Source organism: Saccoglossus kowalevskii, chromosome 16 (genome assembly GCF_978046115.1).
Source record: "Saccoglossus kowalevskii chromosome 16, keSacKowa6.1, whole genome shotgun sequence".
Classification (NCBI taxonomy): domain Eukaryota; kingdom Metazoa; phylum Hemichordata; class Enteropneusta; family Harrimaniidae; genus Saccoglossus; species Saccoglossus kowalevskii.
In genome coordinates, this window is record NC_140656.1 from 6,373,119 (window position 1) to 6,393,490 (window position 20,372).

The following is a 20,372-nucleotide window of genomic DNA, read 5'->3' on the forward strand; positions in this document are numbered from 1 at the left end:
TCAACACAGCGCTTGAATGTGTATGTAACAACGGCTATGTATTTAACGGAACCCACTGCGATGGTAATAATGCATTTTATTTACATTGTTAATCTGCTGATGTATGAGTTTAGTCGCCTACAATAGTATAATTATTATACAGGTCTTTTACAATAGATTTGTCTGTGGCTTTTCAGACATCAACGAGTGCTACGATGGTCGGTGTGACCATGGTGTCTGCCTAGACCAGGAAGGGTTTTACGAATGTGACTGTGAGCCATTTTATAATGGCGTTAATTGTGATAACTACGACGATTGTTACAGTTCACCTTGTCAGAATGGAGCAAGTTGTGTGGATCTTGACTCTGATTACAGCTGTACCTGCTTAGATGGGTATTCAGGACTCAATTGTGAAAACGGTGAGTTGCCATTTTAGATAATCACGTGTCGTTCTGCAATGTAAAGCACGCGATTTACCTCTCATTACTGTGTATATTGTATAACCTATTATTGTGTTATCGTCTTAGATACCGACGAATGCTCGAGTAACCCTTGCCAAAATCTTGGAGTTTGCTATAATGGCTTAGCTTTCTATAACTGTACGTGCTTACCTGGAACAGATGGATATAACTGCCAAATAGGTAAGAATAAGTTATTTATTGGTTTAGAATAATGCCTATATATGGAATAATTTCAATACTGAATTTTATACGGTATATGTTTTATTTGTTTAATATTTTTTGTGTGATTTCCAGTGAATGATGCTTGTTATAGTAATCCGTGTCAAAATAAAGGTGTATGTAATCAAGTGGGGAATTCAACCACCAATTATACATGTACTTGTGCAGCAGGTTACACTGGAGACAATTGTGAAACAGGTAAGTCGGCTAGAAATCTACCTGTAAAAACATAGTTAAAATAGTTGCTAGTTTAGCATTTTGTAAAAGTTTTCTAGTATTTTGTATGTAAAATACAAATGATTGAGTAAAGTACAATTTCCATTTTCACAGCTTTGAACAAATGCGTGGGCATTTTGGTGTGGACCAAACGGCGAGTGTCAAAACAAATACACATACTATAATTGTATATGCAATGAAGGGTTTATGGGAAGACATTGTGATACAGGTAAGTATTGCATGGTGACAACGTAGTCGATGATTTTAATGAACGTAGATAACTCTAAATGCAAAAAATCAAAATAGTAGTTGCCTGGTGTTGATGAACATGCTTCATCCGTTTGACGACGATTTTGTTGATACAGTATTGTTCCGGTTTTACCTTTGATAAGCTTTTAATTACTGTTTCAGTAAATAACCAAACCAACTGTTGAGCTGAATCGATAGCTGTAGTATTCATGTATTATGGCATTTTTGTTTGTATGCGTATGCGTCTATGCGTTACCAGTTTTACCATATAAGACATCACACGTGTTTACGTTTTGCATATGCGAAGACAAGCACATTTCATAGCTCAATAAATTGTTTTACTTTTTTTTAGAATTCGCCATTTGTGTGGCCTCCGGTGACCCTCACTACAGGACATTTGACGGGGTGTATTTTGATTATCAGGGAACATGTCAGTATGTTTTAGCCAAGAACTGTGGAGAAGACCAACCCCCATTTGAAGTAGATGTGTTCAATCAAAGAAAGTACCCGGATGCATTGTTTCTTATACCTATGAAGTACAAATTGAAGTAAACGGATCGGTAAGATACCATGGCCTTATTTCATTTAATTTTACATGTATACACATAAATGATATAAACAATATAAACATTAATATAATGTTCTTTTCCATTTTGCAGTATATTTTCTTTGGCCAAAACAGAGAAGTCAGAGTGGATGGACTAATAATAACACCACCGGCCATTCTAAACAGTGGTGTCACTATCTCGTATGTTGGACTCAATGTGGTAGGTATCGTCCAACTACGGTTGATATATTGTTAAATTTGATCCTAAACAAGCTATAAAAATTACTCAGAATAGATTTTGACGATCTTTTGAAGAAAAACAATGTCCCTGCAAAGATGATCACGAGCGCCATATAGCCTTCCACGTGATTCTGGGTGGTCAGTACCAACGTTCCAATATTAAGTATAATTTTGTGAATTTAATGATTGCTAGTACCACTCATCTAGTCACTGCAGCCTTAATAATACAGGCCCTCCAAGGCATCAGATACCCAATTATAGCCTTTACTTTGAATTCATGTCATGGTTAACGCCACTCGTTGTCATTTATATAACATCTCCTGGTTTTCACTATTTCTACATCTTTACTACAAAATTAAATATTTCTTGTCATGTCTATTTCAGGTGTTAGTTGCTGAACTTGGGCTTACTGTGAGATGGGATGGAGATAATACCGTTGATGTCAGTGTACAGTCTAACTACAAGAATAAGGTTTGCGGTCTCTGTGGGAACTATAATGGTAATACCACTGATGAATTCACAACACAAACTGGCAACATTGTAAGTGCAGTGAACGCTCATATGCATATATATCATACATATGTAAACAGTAACGTAACCACAACTATAAACATTCGTAAGGTAAGATGAAATGGATACAGCTACATTGAAATTAACCAGTGAAATTGGCTGATAAACAATATGTGCCATTTCAGGAGGGATCTGAACTTGCATTTGGTAATAGCTGGGCTAAAGAACCCCAAGATGATCGTTATCCTAGATGTCAACCAATAACAAGTACAGCTCACCCATGTTCAACACTTTATTCAGATATCATTAGTGCTGCACAAGTCAATTGCTCTATCATAACAAACGTTAATGGTAATTGAACCTATCTTTTTCCAAGGACAAAAGTTTTATAGGGGAGGGGTGTTATAAATTAAATGAAGGGAATAATTATTTTGATAATGGTGTTCAATTCGTAGTAAATATGTGTATTTACACAGTGACTCCTTGTGAACACTTTGCTACAGTTGGGTCATTTAATAACAGTCATTTGCATGTTCTCACAATATATTATTAAAACACGAGCCCGCTGTGACACTAGATATAATTTTCATCGATCAACGTCAATACTCACCCGTATAATTTCTGAGTCTAATGACACCTCGTTCATTACCGTTGCTAAGTAGGTGCGGTATTGCTTGTTGTACAGCAATCACCGACCTTGAGGCTCAACACAACACCGATGCACAAGCTGATGCTAACTTAATCGTCAACTCAAGTTGAAGATCACTTGTATTCATTAATTCTATCCAAATATTCTAACATGTACCGGGTTAAACACACAACTCAAGAACATTCGTGGATGCCTTCATGTTTCTTCATGTTATTTTGTAACCAGTAGTACAAACCTAAACTATAAATGTCTATAATTTTGTATATACATATATACACACATATATAAACATATATAAGGTAGGGGAATATGCAGGTGTACACAGTTCAATTGTACTGACATTTTTATCTCTTAAACTTCAGGACCATTTGCGGGTTGCCATTCTCGTATAGCACCTCAGCGATATGCCGATGACTGTGTCTACGATATATGCGCTGACCCAGACCAAGGTTACCGGGTTGTTTGCGATATGGTAGCATCGTATGCGTTAATGTGCCGTAGTAACTACATCAGCATAGGAGACTGGCGCACGATCGCTGAATGCCGTAAGTATATTTGTATCCGTCCTTCAGTCGATTTCCCCACAAGAATAATCCATTCATTAACTATCCCAAATATGAGGTTTATAATCACACAATATGTTCTATAAACGGGCATAAACTAAAAGGTGGAAGATGAGTCGCTGGTCGTGTGTTCCTTATCCCCTCTATTGTTTTAGTAAAAAATAGGAAGTGTGAATTTATTTGTTGATAAACAAGGGTTTTATTTGACTTTTGTTGTTTTTTTGTGTTTGTTTTCTTATTTGTTTTCTCCAATTGTGAATGTCAAAAATTAGAAAATTGTATGGGAGAATCACCATAAAACAACTCATGTGGGAATAAAACTGTCCCAATAATATCTGAACAATAAGCCGAGCAAAGAAATATAATAAGTAGCTAATAATTCAAATAATACAAGAGTTCAGCTAGTCCCATAACCAGGCTATGGTACAGCTAGTCCCATAACCAGGCTATAGTTCAGCTAGTCCCATAACCAGGCTATGGTACAGCTAGTCCCATAACCAGGCTATAGTTCAGCTAGTCCCATAACCAGGCTATGGTACAGCTAGTCCCATAACCAGGCTATAGTTCAGCTAGTCCCATAACCAGGCTATGGTACAGCTAGTCCCATAACCAGGCTATAGTTCAGCTAGTCCCATAACCAGGCTATAGTACAGCTAGTCCCATAACCAGGCTATAGTACAGCTAGTCCCATAACCAGGCTATAGTACAGCTAGTCCCATAACCAGGCTATGGTACAGCTAGTCCCATAACCAGGCTATAGTTCAGCTAGTCCCATAACCAGGCTATAGTACAGCTAGTCCCATAACCAGGCTATGGTACAGCTAGTCCCATAACCAAGCTATAGTTCAGCTAGTCCCATAACCAGGCTATAGTACAGCTAGTCCCATAACCAGGCTATAGTTCAGCTAGTCCCATAACCAGGCTATAGTTCAGCTAGTCCCATAACCAGGCTATGGTACAGCTAGTCCCATAACCAGGCTATAGTTCAGCTAGTCCCATAACCAGGCTATAGTACAGCTAGTCCCATAACCAGGCTATAGTTCAGCTAGTCCCATAACCAGGCTATAGTTCAGCTAGTCCCATAACCAGGCTATAGTTCAGCTAGTCCCATAACCAGGCTATAGTTCAGCTAGTCCCATAACCAGGCTATAGTACAGCTAGTCCCATAACCAGGCTATAGTTCAGCTAGTCCCATAACCAGGCTATAGTTCAGCTAGTCCCATAACCAGGCTATAGTTCAGCTAGTCCCATAACCAGGCTATGGTACAGCTAGTCCCATAACCAGGCTATAGTTCAGCTAGTCCCATAACCAGGCTATGGTACAGCTAGTCCCATAACCAGGCTATAGTTCAGCTAGTCCCATAACCAGGCTATAGTTCAGCTAGTCCCATAACCAGGCTATGGTACAGCTAGTCCCATAACCAGGCTATGGTACAGCTAGTCCCATAACCAGGCTATAGTTCAGCTAGTCCCATAACCAGGCTATAGTACAGCTAGTCCCATAACCAGGCTATAGTTCAGCTAGTCCCATAACCAGGCTATAGTTCAGCTAGTTCCATAACCAGGCTATAGTTCAGCTAGTCCCATAACCAGGCTATAGTTCAGCTAGTCCCATAACCAGGCTATAGTACAGCTAGTCCCATAACCAGGCTATAGTACAGCTAGTCCCATAACCAGGCTATAGTACAGCTAGTCCCATAACCAGGCTATAGTACAGCTAGTCCCATAACCAGGCTATAGTACAGCTATTCCCATAACCAGGCTATAGTACAGCTAGTCCCATAACCAGGCTATAGTTCAGCTAGTCCCATAACCAGGCTATAGTACAGCTAGTCCCATAACCAGGCTATGGTACAGCTAGTCCCATAACCAGGCTATAGTACAGCTAGTCCCATAACCAGGCTATGGTACAGCTAGTCCCATAACCAGGCTATAGTTCAGCTAGTCCCATAACCAGGCTATAGTTCAGCTAGTCCCATAACCAGGCTATGGTACAGCTAGTCCCATAACCAGGCTATAGTTCAGCTAGTCCCATAACCAGGCTATAGTTCAGCTAGTCCCATAACCAGGCTATTGTTCAGCTAGTCCCATAACCAGGCTATAGTACAGCTAGTCCCATAACCAGGCTATGGTACAGCTAGTCCCATAACCAGGCTATAGTTCAGCTAGTCCCATAACCAGGCTATAGTACAGCTAGTCCCATAACCAGGCTATAGTACAGCTAGTCCCATAACCAGGCTATAGTACAGCTAGTCCCATAACCAGGCTATAGTACAGTTAGTCCCATAACCAGGCTATGGTACAGCTAGTCCCATAACCAGGCTATAGTTCAGCTAGTCCCATAACCAGGCTATAGTTCAGCTAGTCCCATAACCAGGCTATAGTACAGCTAGTCCCATAACCAGACTATAGTACAGCTAGTCCCATAACCAGGCTATAGTTCAGCTAGTCCCATAACCAGGCTATAGTTCAGCTAGTCCCATAACCAGGCTATAGTACAGCTAGTCCCATAACCAGGCTATAGTACAGCTAGTCCCATAACCAGGCTATGGTACAGCTAGTCCCATAACCAGGCTATAGTTCAGCTCGTCCCATAACCAGGCTATGGTACAGCTAGTCCCATAACCAGGCTATAGTTCAGCTAGTCCCATAACCAGGCTATAGTACAGCTAGTCCCATAACCAGGCTATAGTACAGCTAGTCCCATAACCAGGCTATAGTTCAGCTAGTCCCATAACCAGGCTATAGTACAGCTAGTCCCATAACCAGGCTATGGTACAGCTAGTCCCATAACCAGGCTATAGTTCAGCTAGTCCCATAACCAGGCTATGGTACAGCTAGTCCCATAACCAGGCTATAGTTCAGCTAGTTCCATAACCAGGCTATAGTTCAGCTAGACCCATAACCAGGCTATGGTACAGCTAGTCCCATAACCAGGCTATAGTTCAGCTAGTCCCATAACCAGGCTATAGTACAGCTAGTCCCATAACCAGGCTATAGTTCAGCTAGTCCCATAACCAGGCTATAGTACAGCTAGTCCCATAACCAGGCTATAGTTCAGCTAGTCCCATAACCAGGCTATAGTACAGCTAGTCCCATAACCAGGCTATAGTTCAGCTAGTCCCATAACCAGGCTATAGTTCAGCTAGTCCCATAACCAGGCTATAGTTCAGCTAGTCCCATAACCAGGCTATGGTACGGCTAGTCCCATAACCAGGCTATAGTACAGCTAGTCCCATAACCAGGCTATAGTACAGCTAGTCCCATAACCAGGCTATAGTTCAGCTAGTCCCATAACCAGGCTATAGTTCAGCTAGTCTCATACCCAGGCTATAGTTCAGCTAGTCCCATAACCAGGCTATAGTTCAGCTAGTCCCATAACCAGGCTATAGTTCAGCTAGTCCCATAACCAGGCTATAGTACAGCTAGTCCCATAACCAGGCTATAGTTCAGCTAGTCCCATAACCAGGCTATAGTTCAGCTAGTCCCATAACCAGTCTATAGTACAGCTAGTCCCATAACCAGGCTATAGTACAGCTAGTCCCATAACCAGGCTATAGTTCAGCTAGTCCCATAACCAGGCTATAGTTCAGCTAGTCCCATAACCAGGCTATAGTTCAGCGAGTCCCATAACCAGGCTATGGTACAGCTAGTCCCATAACCAGGCTATAGTTCAGCTAGTCCCATAACCAGGCTATAGTTCAGCTAGTCCCATAACCAGGCTATAGTTCAGCTAGTCCCATAACCAGGCTATAGTACAGCTAGTCCCATAACCAGGCTATAGTACAGCTAGTCCCATAACCTGGCTATAGTTCAGCTAGTCCCATAACCAGGCTATAGTTCAGCTAGTCCCATAACCAGGCTATAGTTCAGCTAGTCCCATAACCAGGCTATGGTACAGGTAGTCCCATAACCAGGCTATAGTTCAGCTAGTCCCATAACCAGGCTATAGTTCAGCTAGTCCCATAACCAGGCTATAGTACAGCTAGTCCCATAACCAGGCTATAGTTCAGCTAGTCCCATAACCAGGCTATAGTTCAGCTAGTCCCATAACCAGGCTATGGTACAGCTAGTCCCATAACCAGGCTATAGTTCAGCTAGTCCCATAACCAGGCTATAGTACAGCTAGTCCCATAACCATGCTATAGTTCAGCTAGTCCCATAACCAGGCTATGGTACAGCTAGTCCCATAACCAGGCTATAGTTCAGCTAGTCCCATAACCAGGCTATAGTACAGCTAGTCCCATAACCAGGCTATGGTACAGCTAGTCCCATAACCAGGCTATAGTTCAGCTAGTCCCATAACCAGGCTATAGTACAGCTAGTCCCATAACCAGGCTATAGTTCAGCTAGTCCCATAACCAGGCTATAGTTCAGCTAGTCCCATAACCAGGCTATAGTTCAGCTAGTCCCATAACCAGGCTATAGTTCAGCTAGTCCCATAACCAGGCTATAGTACAGCTAGTCCCATAACCAGGCTATAGTTCAGCTAGTCCCATAACCAGGCTATAGTACAGCTAGTCCCATAACCAGGCTATAGTTCAGCTAGTCCCATAACCAGGCTATAGTTCAGCTAGTCCCATAACCAGACTATAGTTCAGCTAGTCCCATAACCAGGCTATAGTTCAGCTAGTCCCATAACCAGGCTATAGTACAGCTAGTCCCATAACCAGGCTATAGTACAGCTAGTCCCATAACCAGGCTATAGTTCAGCTAGTCCCATAACCAGGCTATAGTATAGCTAGTCCCATAACCAGGCTATAGTTCAGCTAGTCCCATAACCAGGCTATAGTTCAGCTAGTCCCATAACCAGGCTATAGTTCAGCTAGTCCCATAACCAGGCTATGGTACAGCTAGTCCCATAACCAGGCTATAGTTCAGCTAGTCCCATAACCAGGCTATAGTTCAGCTAGTCCCATAACCAGGCTATAGTACAGCTAGTCCCATAACCAGGCTATGGTACAGCTAGTCCCATAACCAGGCTATGGTACAGCTAGTCCCATAACCAGGCTTTAGTACAGCTAGTCCCATAACCAGGCTATAGTACAGCTAGTCCCATAACCAGGCTATAGTTCAGCTAGTCCCATAACCAGGCTATAGTTCAGCTAGTCCCATAACCAGGCTATGGTACAGCTAGTCCCATAACCAGGCTATGGTACAGCTAGTCCCATAACCAGGCTATAGTTCAGCTAGTCCCATAACCAGGCTATAGTTCAGCTAGTCCCATAACCAGGCTATAGTACAGCTAGTCCCATAACCAGGCTATAGTTCAGCTAGTCCCATAACCAGGCTATAGTTCAGCTAGTCCCATAACCAGGCTATAGTTCAGCTAGTCCCATAACCAGGCTATAGTTCAGCTAGTCCCATAACCAGGCTATAGTACAGCTAGTCCCATAACCAGGCTATAGTTCAGCTAGTCCCATAACCAGGCTATAGTACAGCTAGTCCCATAACCAGGCTATAGTTCAGCTAGTCCCATAACCAGGCTATGGTACAGCTAGTCCCATAACCAGGCTATGGTACAGCTAACCTTATAGCCGTAATTAATTATTGCTCTGTGAGATGAAACTCGATTTACATAACAATTTGGTATGATGACATGTGATAGGCCTTGTGTTGTATTGTAATCCTGAGTGCAAAAAAGCAAATCCGAAACCTCGTCTGAAGTTATTATTATGTCATCCAGAAAAGTCAGCAATTATATAACTTGTTATGAAACGAATATGTACATTGTAAGTATTACAGCATTATGGAATTAATACGTACCTGTAACGATTACACTATGAAATAAATACGTATCTAGTTAAGATTACACCATTATAATGCACCCGCGGGTTGTAATGATTGCACTATCATGTAATGAATACGTATATTTCATTATGAAATTAATACGTACCTTGTAACGATTACAATATGAAATAAATACGTATCTAATTAGGATTACACCATTATAATGCTATGAACTTAGTAATGATTGCACTATCATGTAATGAATACGTATATTTCATTATGAAATTAATACGTACCTTGTAACGATTGCACTATCATGCAATGAATACGTATATTTCATTATGAAATTAATACGTACCTTGTAACAATTACACTATTATGAAATAAATACGTATCTAGTTAGGATTACACCATTATAATGCATACAAACGTTGTAATAATTGCACTATCATGTAATGAATACGTATATTTCATTATGAAATTAATACGTACCTTGTAACGATTACACTATTATGAAATAAATAGTACTTTGAAACGATTGCACTACGAAATAAATACGTACTAATTATTACATACGGAATGGGTATGCACATTGTATCGATTACATTATTATGAAATGAATGCTATTTTTTACTTACTTCACTACAAAATGAATATATATTTAGTATTGATTACATTATTAAATAAATAAATAATCACTTCAATGAAGGGGGTTCAGTTTATTTTAGCTTTATTTTAGTCTTATTTTTATCTTATTTCTGTTCTTACTTGTATAGTCAGTTAACTAGCTTTTATTATATTTATTTGAGCCCATTACTGTATTGCATTGTTTTATTGTTTTGTATTAGATTTGTCTTTTGTTTACTATACACTTTATTACACTTTAAGCTTTATTCTAGTTTTATCTATCTTATTTGTATTTATTTTATTTTATTATTTTTATTTTAGCTTATTACTGTAATGCATTGTTAATATTATTTATTTTATTATAATCGCAATTTGTAGCTATGTGTACACTCATTCTAATAATGTGGATGGAATAATAGGCAGAAACGCATGTTCACAATGTTTCCGTTTGAGGGCGCACTTCACGTCTTGGCTCGATGTGTTACACTTAACCTCTGGCGTCCTTTTTGCTTCCAAATATTCTTAATTTCACGTTCCGGTTCCGGGTTTTTTGGACAACCCACCCAGTAGCGTATTGGTAGCCATCTTGGGTTTATGTAAAAAACGGTTTACTCTCGTAATACCTATAATAAAACCCTTTGAACTTTGGTCCCAGAAAAAGATCACAAGACCCACGAATAATCATATTAAAATATCTTAAAAATAGCAAAATTCGAAAATTAACAAAAATGTACTTCGAAAGGCGTATTCTCATGCAAATCATTGATACTATTTGTCTCCCGATATGGTCGCGATCAATCATTCCAGCTATTGGATTATATGTGGTTTGAAATACATGACCCGTTTCTAGTGTCAGGTGACACACGTCACTTGTTCCCATCTAGATTGGAGGCATATGACCATTTAAGATCGCATGAGCTTGTAGACCATGCCAGAAATGAACGGCAAGGTTGCCATAATAACTGGAGGTGCTGACGGTATTGGAGAGGCCTTGGCCAACGACTTCTTGAACCGTCAAGCGAAGGTGAGTTCAACTTATATAGAATATTAAACTCCTTAAACTCCTAAGTTGTGGTACTCGCATTCACGTATAGAAATAATTAGACATTTGACCATTATTTTCGCTACTTTGACCTATCATTTTTGACAAAATGTAGAATGTACAATTCTGGCCGCTGTTGTTGTCACTAGTACTCGCCGATGACCTGAAACAAGGTCATCTGTACTATAATTTATGGGGACTACCCTATGTTCCGACACCCCTATGTTCTGAAACACAGTATACTTGTTTCAAACTTAATTTGACTCGCTCTCATGCGGCCACAAGTGATTGTAATGCACATGGTACCCTGCGTTACCTTTGACTGCTATGACCTGTAACCAGGATGTCCTGTTGGTTAATACTGGGAATCCAACTGTAGGTATCACGCCACTAATCAACCAATGCCTTGCAAGAACCAATGAATTTTTTTAATTTTTTCCCCTCAGGTGCTCCCTGTTTGAGGGCGTGATCACCTGGGTCAAAGGTGAGACCAACATGTGGTTTTTGGCGATCCGCTCCGCTAGGATTGCCCTTATAATCACTTTTGTCGTTTTGTGTGTGTGTGTGTGTGTGTCTGTGTGTGTACATTTCCAGTGTTCACTATTATTTCTTCTGTGATTTTTTTGGCTTGGCCGATTTCGTTCAAACTTGGCAGGTAGGTCACACCTTAACCCTAGTTATAAGGAAAAATCTGAAATTTTTTTTTGGCCCACCGTTACCATAGCAACAGCCAAAAAACTGATTTTTGGATAGCTTCGCGCCAAATGTATCTCCTACAAATTTGGGATAAAACACTTCAGACATAGCTCATTCTACTCAGCTTGAGTGTGGGCACAAAGTTACCATTTGAATTTTTGATATCTGTTTTCATTACCGAGAAATTTGACCCTAAAGTTGGGGTAACTTTTCACCAGCAACGGTTTTTAACTCCTCTGTGATTGTTTCGGCTCGGCCGGTTTTGTTCATACTTCACAGGTAGGTCGTGCCGTCACTAATTGGAAAACAATCCTGGCCCACCATTGCCATTGCAACATCCAAAAACTGATTTTTGAATACTTTCGCCCCAAATGTATTACCTCCTACCAGTTTTATCGGTGTCGCTGGGTGTATATGATAAAGGGAAGTTGTGCAACCAAATTTGCAGAGTTCGCAGTTTTTCGCCAATAAAAAAATTTGTTTTAATAAATTATCTTTTATACATGTTTGTCTAGTGTGTAAGTGTCTTCATATAAGGTGAACTAGTATTCTTTTGTTTTTAATACTGCTTTTGTTTTTACTCTTATTACAGCCAGAGGGTGTAGTAAAACTCATTCAGCGTGTACTCTTGGTGATTGGCGTGATCCACTGGATCCTGATGCGGAAACACAGACAATATATTCACAGTTGTTACTAGGAAGGGACATGTTAAGGTGTGTATCACTACCGATTGATTTTGACTCTAGGGGGCGCTTCAAATCTAGAGGGTGTTACAGGAGAAGGGTTAAAGTGCGTTGGTCGTCGCGCAGCACATGTTCGAATTTCATGTAAATAAACAATGTATTTTACATGCGTTGTATACGTCGCTATGAGTCCCATATCGAACAGGACGCGGCACGACGTCTGCCGCCATTTAAAAATTTGTCATTAGTAAGGGATACCAGGAATTAGAGAGGACTATGACATTATATTGGTTGAGGGCGCTTCAAATGCTACAGGATGCTACAGAGGGGAGAGTTAAAAACTTGTCATTGGGGAATACCAGGAATTACACTAAGCAGCCCTGTGGCACTTGTTTTCTTTAAAAAATAATATTTTGCATTTGATTATATATTCAATATTTATTTTTATTTGTTTCATAACTAAATATTTGGAATCATCAGATCTTGGTAATGCAGCCGCAGATGCCATTAGTCAAACAGTGAATGGGGATGACATAGTACCGGAAGATGACAGCTCAAGTAAGAATGAACTTACAGCAGGCATCAAAATAAACTGATCATGAAAACTGTCTCTATAAATTTCCTTTGGAAGATTGCAATATTGCTAAGAACATTTCAATATCCCGTTGAACATTGCAATATTGCTTGGAACATTGTAATATTGCTTAGAACATTGCTACATCCTTAGAACATTGCTACATCCTTAGAACATTGCGATACCCCTTGGAACATTGCGATACCCCTTAGAACATTGCAATATCCTTGGAACATTGCGATACCCCTTAGAACATTGCAATATCCTTGGAACATTGCTATACCCCTTAGAACATTGCAATATCCTTGGAACATTGCGATACCCCTTAGAACATTGCAATATCCTTGGAACATTGCGATACCCCTTAGAACATTGCAACATCCTTAGAACATTGCGATACCCCTTAGAACATTGCAACATCCTTAGAACATTGCGATACCCCTTAGAACATTGCAACATCCTTAGAACATTGCGATACCCCTTAGAACATTGCAATATCCTTGGAACATTGAAATACCCCTTCAAACATTGCGATATCCTTGGAACATTGTGATACCCCTTGGAACATTGCAACATCCTTAGAACATTGCGATACCCCTTAGAACATTGCAATATCCTTAGAACATTGCAATACCCCTTAGAACATTGCAATATCCTTGGAACATTGAAATACCCCTTAGAACATTGCGATATCCTTGGAACATTGTGATACCCCTTGGAACATTGCAACATCCTTAGAACATTGCGATACCCCTTAGAACATTGCAACATCTTTAGAACATTGCGATACCCCTTAGAACATTGCAATATCCTTGGAACATTGAAATACCCCTTAGAACATTGCGATATCCTTGGAACATTGTGATACCCCTTGGAACATTGCAACATCCTTAGAACATTGCGATACCCCTTAGAGCATTGCAATATCCTTGGAACATTGCGATACCCCTTAGAACATTGCAATATCCTTAGAACATTGTGATACCCCTTGGAACATTGCAACATCCTTAGAACATTGCGATACCCCTTGGAACATTGCAATATCCTTGGAACATTGCTATACCCCTTTGAACATTGCAATATTCCTAGAACATTGTGATACCCCTTGGAACATTGCAATATCCTTGGAACATTGCGATATCCCTTAGAACATTGCAATATCCTTAGAACATTGTGATACCCCTTGGAACATTGCAATATCCTTGGAACATTGCGATACCCCTTAGAACATTGCAATATCCCTAGAACATTGTGATACCCCTTGGAACATTGCAATATCCTTGGAACATTGCGATACCCCTTGGAACATTGCAACATCCTTAGAACATTGCAATATCCCTAGAACATTGAAATACCCCTTAGAACATTGCTATATCCTTGGAACATTGCGATACCCCTTGGAACATTGCAACATCCTAAGATTATTGCAATATTGCTTGGAACATTGTAATATTGCTTGGAACATTGCTACATCCTTAGAACATTGCAATATCCTTGGAACATTGCGATACCCCTTGGAACATTGCAACATCCTTGGAACATTGTGATACCGCTTAGAACATTGCAACATCCTTAGAACATTGCGATACCCCTTAGAACATTGCAATATCCTTAGAACATTGCAATATCCTTGGAACATTGCGATACCCCTTAGAACATTGCAATATCCTTGGAACATTGCGATACCCCTTGGAACATTGCTATATCCCTTAGAACATTGCGATACCCCTTGGAACATTGGAATATCCTTAGAACATTGCGATACCCCTTAGAACATTGCGATATCCTTAGAACATTGCAATATCCTTGGAACATTGCATTCAAAAGTACCACATTGACTATATTCATAGGGGAACAGGTTTGAAATTGAAATTAAAGTGTATGTCTGTGCTGTGATTAATTCATTGTGTTCCAATGGAGAATGCTCCTATGATTCAAATTGATATTTCATTCAATTAATTTACTAAAATTTTCACAGAGAAACATCACCCATAAAATCAATTGTTCACAAGTACCATTCCAAGAACAATTGGAGGAGAGATAGTATCGTAAAATTCCTTTTTGAGGCCGCATCTTTAATAGAAGTCGCACCCCTAACTTGAGACATTGTTTCATGTTGAAATTGACATGTTTTGATCCCAGGGAAAAGTCTGCAATATAAGCCGCACCCCAAACTTTCACAAACCAAACAGCCACCACATATTTCAGAAAAAAATATACCATTTAATTTTAAATTAAGGCATAATTTTTCGAACATTTCAATGATTCCTGTCGCTTAAATTAGAGTCTAATTAAGGTTTTCCGTAGTCATTTACGCTTATTCCAGAGTACAGGTTTATTGTGGGTAACGTGACTGGGTAAACTGCGTTTCCACAATGAGCTGTTATTATCTTCAAAAGTGTTAAATTCTTCTTCAATGCTCAGCTTATCTTTCGAAAACAACTAATTTCTTGATTTAAAAAAAAATCATGCCGTTTTCCCATCAAAATCAAAGCCAAATGATCGCAGTACAACAACGGTAAATCTCTTCCATGTTTCGTTTACCATGAGGTCGCTGAACTACATTAACATATTTAAATGAGCTATGGTAATTTAATCACGTTGGCACCATCCAGCGTTTCGATTGATTAATTAGCGACTTGGTCTATCAGGTCATCATAACAGTTTCAAGTCACTAAAGATGTTTGAACTAACATGGCGGATATCGTATCGGTCGAGCATTTATATGTGACCAAAATCATTCGCTTGCGGTGAAACTAAGTTGAATTTTCACAACAATTCAACGAATTTATTTTTGTACATTATTGTAATCACTACTGATTAATAATTAGCAATTGTAACACTTCGAAAACAAGTAAGTTATTCACTTGTGTGAAACGCAGCATGACCGTTACCGTGATCATTTGCTACTAAGAATGCATTCGTTTTTGTTTTGACTTCTTTTAGAATATACTTTTCGTTATCAAAAATAAGAAAATAAATATATATTACATTAAATAATATACTGAGTATTTTTTCGTTATCATTTTTTTTTTTTGATTGACTTTTTTTATTTTAATTTCCCCGATGTCTAGATTAAACATGGAATGTACAGTCACTCTGCCGGAAGTCGAACATGCCGCAATCGACTGTGTCAGACGGCTGTCTGCACGGTTACTAAAAGAGTGACTGGTGCTAACGAATTAGTCTATTCAAGAGATTGTAGTATACAGTACCGTAATCTGCAAATGCATACAAATCTATTTGTAGATATTATTTATTGTGCAGTATGTTATACAGTGTGAAATTTCGTTTGTGTACAAGTTTGTCTGCGCGTAAAAATCCGAAAGTGTCTTAGAATCGCAACAAAGTTGCAATCGAGTGTCGTGCATCTCATTAGCATCTCATTAGCATATCATTATCCCTTCGGGCCTTTGTTTTCTGAAAAAAATTCCAACTGTTACCGAAGTGAATGCTCTAATTAAAGCCGCACCAAGACTTCACGCATCTGAATTCGTCCATTGAAAAAATGAATTTTAATTAAAGCCGCGGCCTCAAAAAGGAATTTTACAGTAGTATTCATTATCACTTTATTCGGTTGCCCATGGTAACATTTGTTTCACTCAACAACAAGTTATCGTGATTTGATGATTCAAAGGCATTCATCTCAGTATTCCATGCTTATCACATATGGCAAGGCTTTTATAGTTTGACTATGTTTATTTCTTCACTCCCTCTACAGGTGGTTTAAAGAAAAGCCAGTCTTTCCATGATTCACGTATGGCAGCTGCAGCAACATTACTTGATGTCATCAGTGATTTAGAAAGAGCACATCAAGCATTTGAAAGAAGAGAAAAAGAAAAGGAAAAAGAATCTTTTGCCGACAGCTGATGAGAACATTTTACAAAGAAATAAGTGCAATCTTACTTTGATAAGTTAAAATTTTCAATTGCTGTAAATAAAAATGATTTTTTCCATTTTGCCAAAATTGGTGAGGAAATCTTAAATGATGTACTATATATCAAGATAAAAAAAAGTCTTATTACTCCCATATATGGGCAATATATCACCTCCACCACCATATATGGGCAGTTCATTTGCTTATTGTGAGAACATGTTTGCATGGAATGCTATATATGGGTCGAACGTTTGCATATTCATCAACTGTCATCTATCATTGACCAATGATGATGGAGACAGTAATTAGATGCAAATATTATACAGCTGCTCATTTTCTTTGCATGATGTATTTTGATTTACAAATTTTTAACATCTGCAAATTTTCATTACATTCTATCTTCCTTTTTACTATAAATTGTGTTTTTTTTATTCGTATGGCGTATTATTCAGTGTTTTGGGTGAAATAGAGAATGGTTTTCATTTAGATACAGAATCTGCAATTGCAATTTTTATATAGAAACTGTAGTTTGGATTATAAAATGAAATTTGTATTTTTAAAATTATGAATCCAAGCAAAAATGATGGTGGTGAGGAAAATATAATATATAATAATTCAGTTTTTTTTTTCTGTTCAAAAATTTTCTTTTCAATATATCTGCATATCACTTTTATGCATAATGTACGCTAGCTACTACCCGTACCCATCCGCCTCAAAAAAATAATCCTTGACACCTTCTATCAAGTGGCATTATCCTGTATGTAAAAAGATACATTTAAAAAAAAAAAAAAATTACTGCCATACAATTTCACTGTAAAGGCAACCAATTCACAAGAGACGGACCATTTGGGGTCAGAGTTCAAGAAAAACCACTTTCTGATTTCACATTTTAAAATGTCATATTGTACCATGCATGTTTACATAAAATTTTAAATGTGTAGTGTCCGATGCTTCAAGGTATGATTAGTGCTGTAATCTTTCTAATAATAGCTTGCCTGTGTTGCTTTACTGACATCTTAGAGTGGAAATAAAAAGAGGCTTTCAGATTTTAAAACCAAGCGAGCATCGACAAAATTGCCTTATCAGTAATTACATGTGCCTTACGAATACACATCCGAGACTTAAATAGCATTTTTTTTTAAGTTATTTTTTAAAATGGACATATATACTTTGATTTGTTGCTTAGTAGTTTCTACTTCAATACAGTGTCGTTTATGTAACATATCTGTAGTATTTTTGTTGTTATTTCCAAAAAGGACAGTTTAAAATAAAAAGATTTGACGAGCTGTACGTTCTACCTCTGTCTGATATCTGCTATTAACATCAAAGGGATTGGTCAGTTTATATAGGATTTTTTTTTTATAATAAGCAATTTAAGTCTGATGAGAAAGGACTACAAAAGCAATGTTCAGTTTTGACATGTGATGGTTTAAACAGGGTCTGATTTAGACACAGTTGACAGTTCTTGAAAACAATGGATACCTTACTCCTTGTGTACATTATCCATTAAAATCATCAATGAACAGTACCGTACTTAAGTGTCTTATTTATTGCGTCAATCCGACCAATAGCGCTATAAATATTGTAAAACATGTTGAAAAAGCAAATTTGACTCCATGCATGAATTTACGGTATCGTAATTTAGCTAAAGTGACAACAATCTCATTGTGACAATAAATATACTTTATTTTAAATGACATCATGAATTACTGTAAAATAATTTAGATTTTTGCAATGATTGAGTGAAAATAAAATCCAGCAAATATTTTTTTTTCTATATTTTACATTCAACTCATTGTGAAAAATTAGTGAAAATAAATTCTATACAAAACATCCAAAAAGCGAAATTAATTCCAGGTAAAATAAAGTATTTTACAGTAGCTGAAAAGTTTTACAGTATGCAGAAAATAAATCAAATGAATATTTGACAGGGTTCTAATCCTTTTGATACCAAAGCCAACTTCAGCCACCATCCACAAAATAGTACCATTTACGTTTGCTCTTTTCCACACGAAATGTTCCAAAAATTTCAACTTTTTTTGATCAAAATCCAGAAGCAATGTCAAATTTTGTCAGTTTGGTCCAAAATTAAGATTGAATTCTGTGAAAATTACAGAAAATGTGAAAGAATTTATTTATATAAATTAACGGTAATTTTAAAAAAATTTGGCGCTGAAATAGTTGAATCAGCACTGGCGTACAACACCAATCACATATACTGTAAACTGCAGTAATTTCACAAGCGACTAAATTTTTGAGAGATAGTGAAAATCGCAACACTTTGTAGCAATGTGAATTTCATTAGGCAACTTAGGTAAGGATTAATTTTTCACACACATGGAAAAAAAAAGAAAACTGCAAATTCATATACTATAGAATACTTTATTTTAGCTGAAAAGACTTTTTGAGTATTTTGTATGGAATTTATTTTCACTGATTTTTGACGAGTTGAATGATAAGAAAAAAGGTATATTCAGTCGATTTTATTTTCACTGAATCATTTTCTCAGTAATTTTTTTAAAAGAAATAAAAATCATTAGTTTTTAACAAAAATATACACTGCGAATCAGAGATACCTGTATTAGCTCAAAATGATATAGATATAGGTCCAGCCAAGGTACATGTAATCAAATATCAAAGTCGTCTTGCTTGCACTTTTTAAGAAGATGCAAATACAAATGGTGGCCGACAGTGATGAAGCACATTTAATATAATTATTAAGCAGCTGAAAAAGTCTAGAACTATTAATGGTATCCAACAAAACCTCCACAGACTGTGACAAACATAAAATAATATCGACAAGGGAAATTTGATTGTTCCTATATAGCTATTCAATGAGTATTTATAAATTACGTTCTATTCAAACTTACTGATTGTAGACAATTTTATTACTTGTTTGACGTAATAGTAGTCGCCCAGAAGCAATTTACTGGATTATGCACGTCAGACACTCAGACTGAATTTATTGACCGGAAACAAACCATAAAGCAATTGCTTATTCAATATGCACACAATTAATACCAAAGTATATGGATGAGTTATTAAGTCACAAATCGTCTGTCGTTACATATTTCCTCTGGCGAGTACGAGTAAAATGCAGTGGGCAGGAAATTCACAATCAGCGCCTACACACATGACTGTATAATATATATAAAAAAAAATGTCAATATAAAAGATGCTCTCTGATTGGTTCTTTGGGTGTTATGGTTGGGTAGCTAATGAGAAGCTATCCTGTGATTGGCCTCGCATTGACTCAAATTCTAATCTGTATTTGTAGTGTAGTCCTCAATCCGAAATTTATGTTTCAAAATATTTAACGCCTCTTCCAATAAAAATTATTAGAACACAAACTTTGTGTTAAAGATATGGATTATGTAATAAGTTTTGTGAAGTCTGGGTGGCTAGAACCAAAACTATTTCAGTTCATTGTGGCTAGTAACGACCATCGCTCTTTAATTTATAAAAAGTTTGGTAAAATAAATGTATTTTTATTTTTATGAATAGGTTGGT

At 37.9% G+C, this 20,372-nt stretch overlaps 1 protein-coding gene across 1 annotated transcript; it reads left to right on the plus strand.

Moving 5' to 3' along the window:
- Window positions 1-1,203: 1,203 nt before the first annotated feature.
- LOC146733618 (von Willebrand factor-like) lies at window positions 1,204-18,395 on the plus strand. The gene is made up of 9 exons (XM_085491483.1): window positions 1,204-1,239; window positions 1,784-1,891; window positions 2,296-2,451; window positions 2,607-2,772; window positions 3,433-3,615; window positions 10,875-11,516; window positions 12,321-12,441; window positions 12,892-12,969; window positions 16,707-18,395. The coding sequence occupies exons 1-6, from the start codon at window positions 1,204-1,206 to the stop codon at window positions 10,895-10,897; spliced, it is 672 nt and encodes a 223-aa protein (XP_085347609.1). The 3' UTR covers window positions 10,898-11,516; window positions 12,321-12,441; window positions 12,892-12,969; window positions 16,707-18,395.
- Window positions 18,396-20,372: the final 1,977 nt, after the last annotated feature.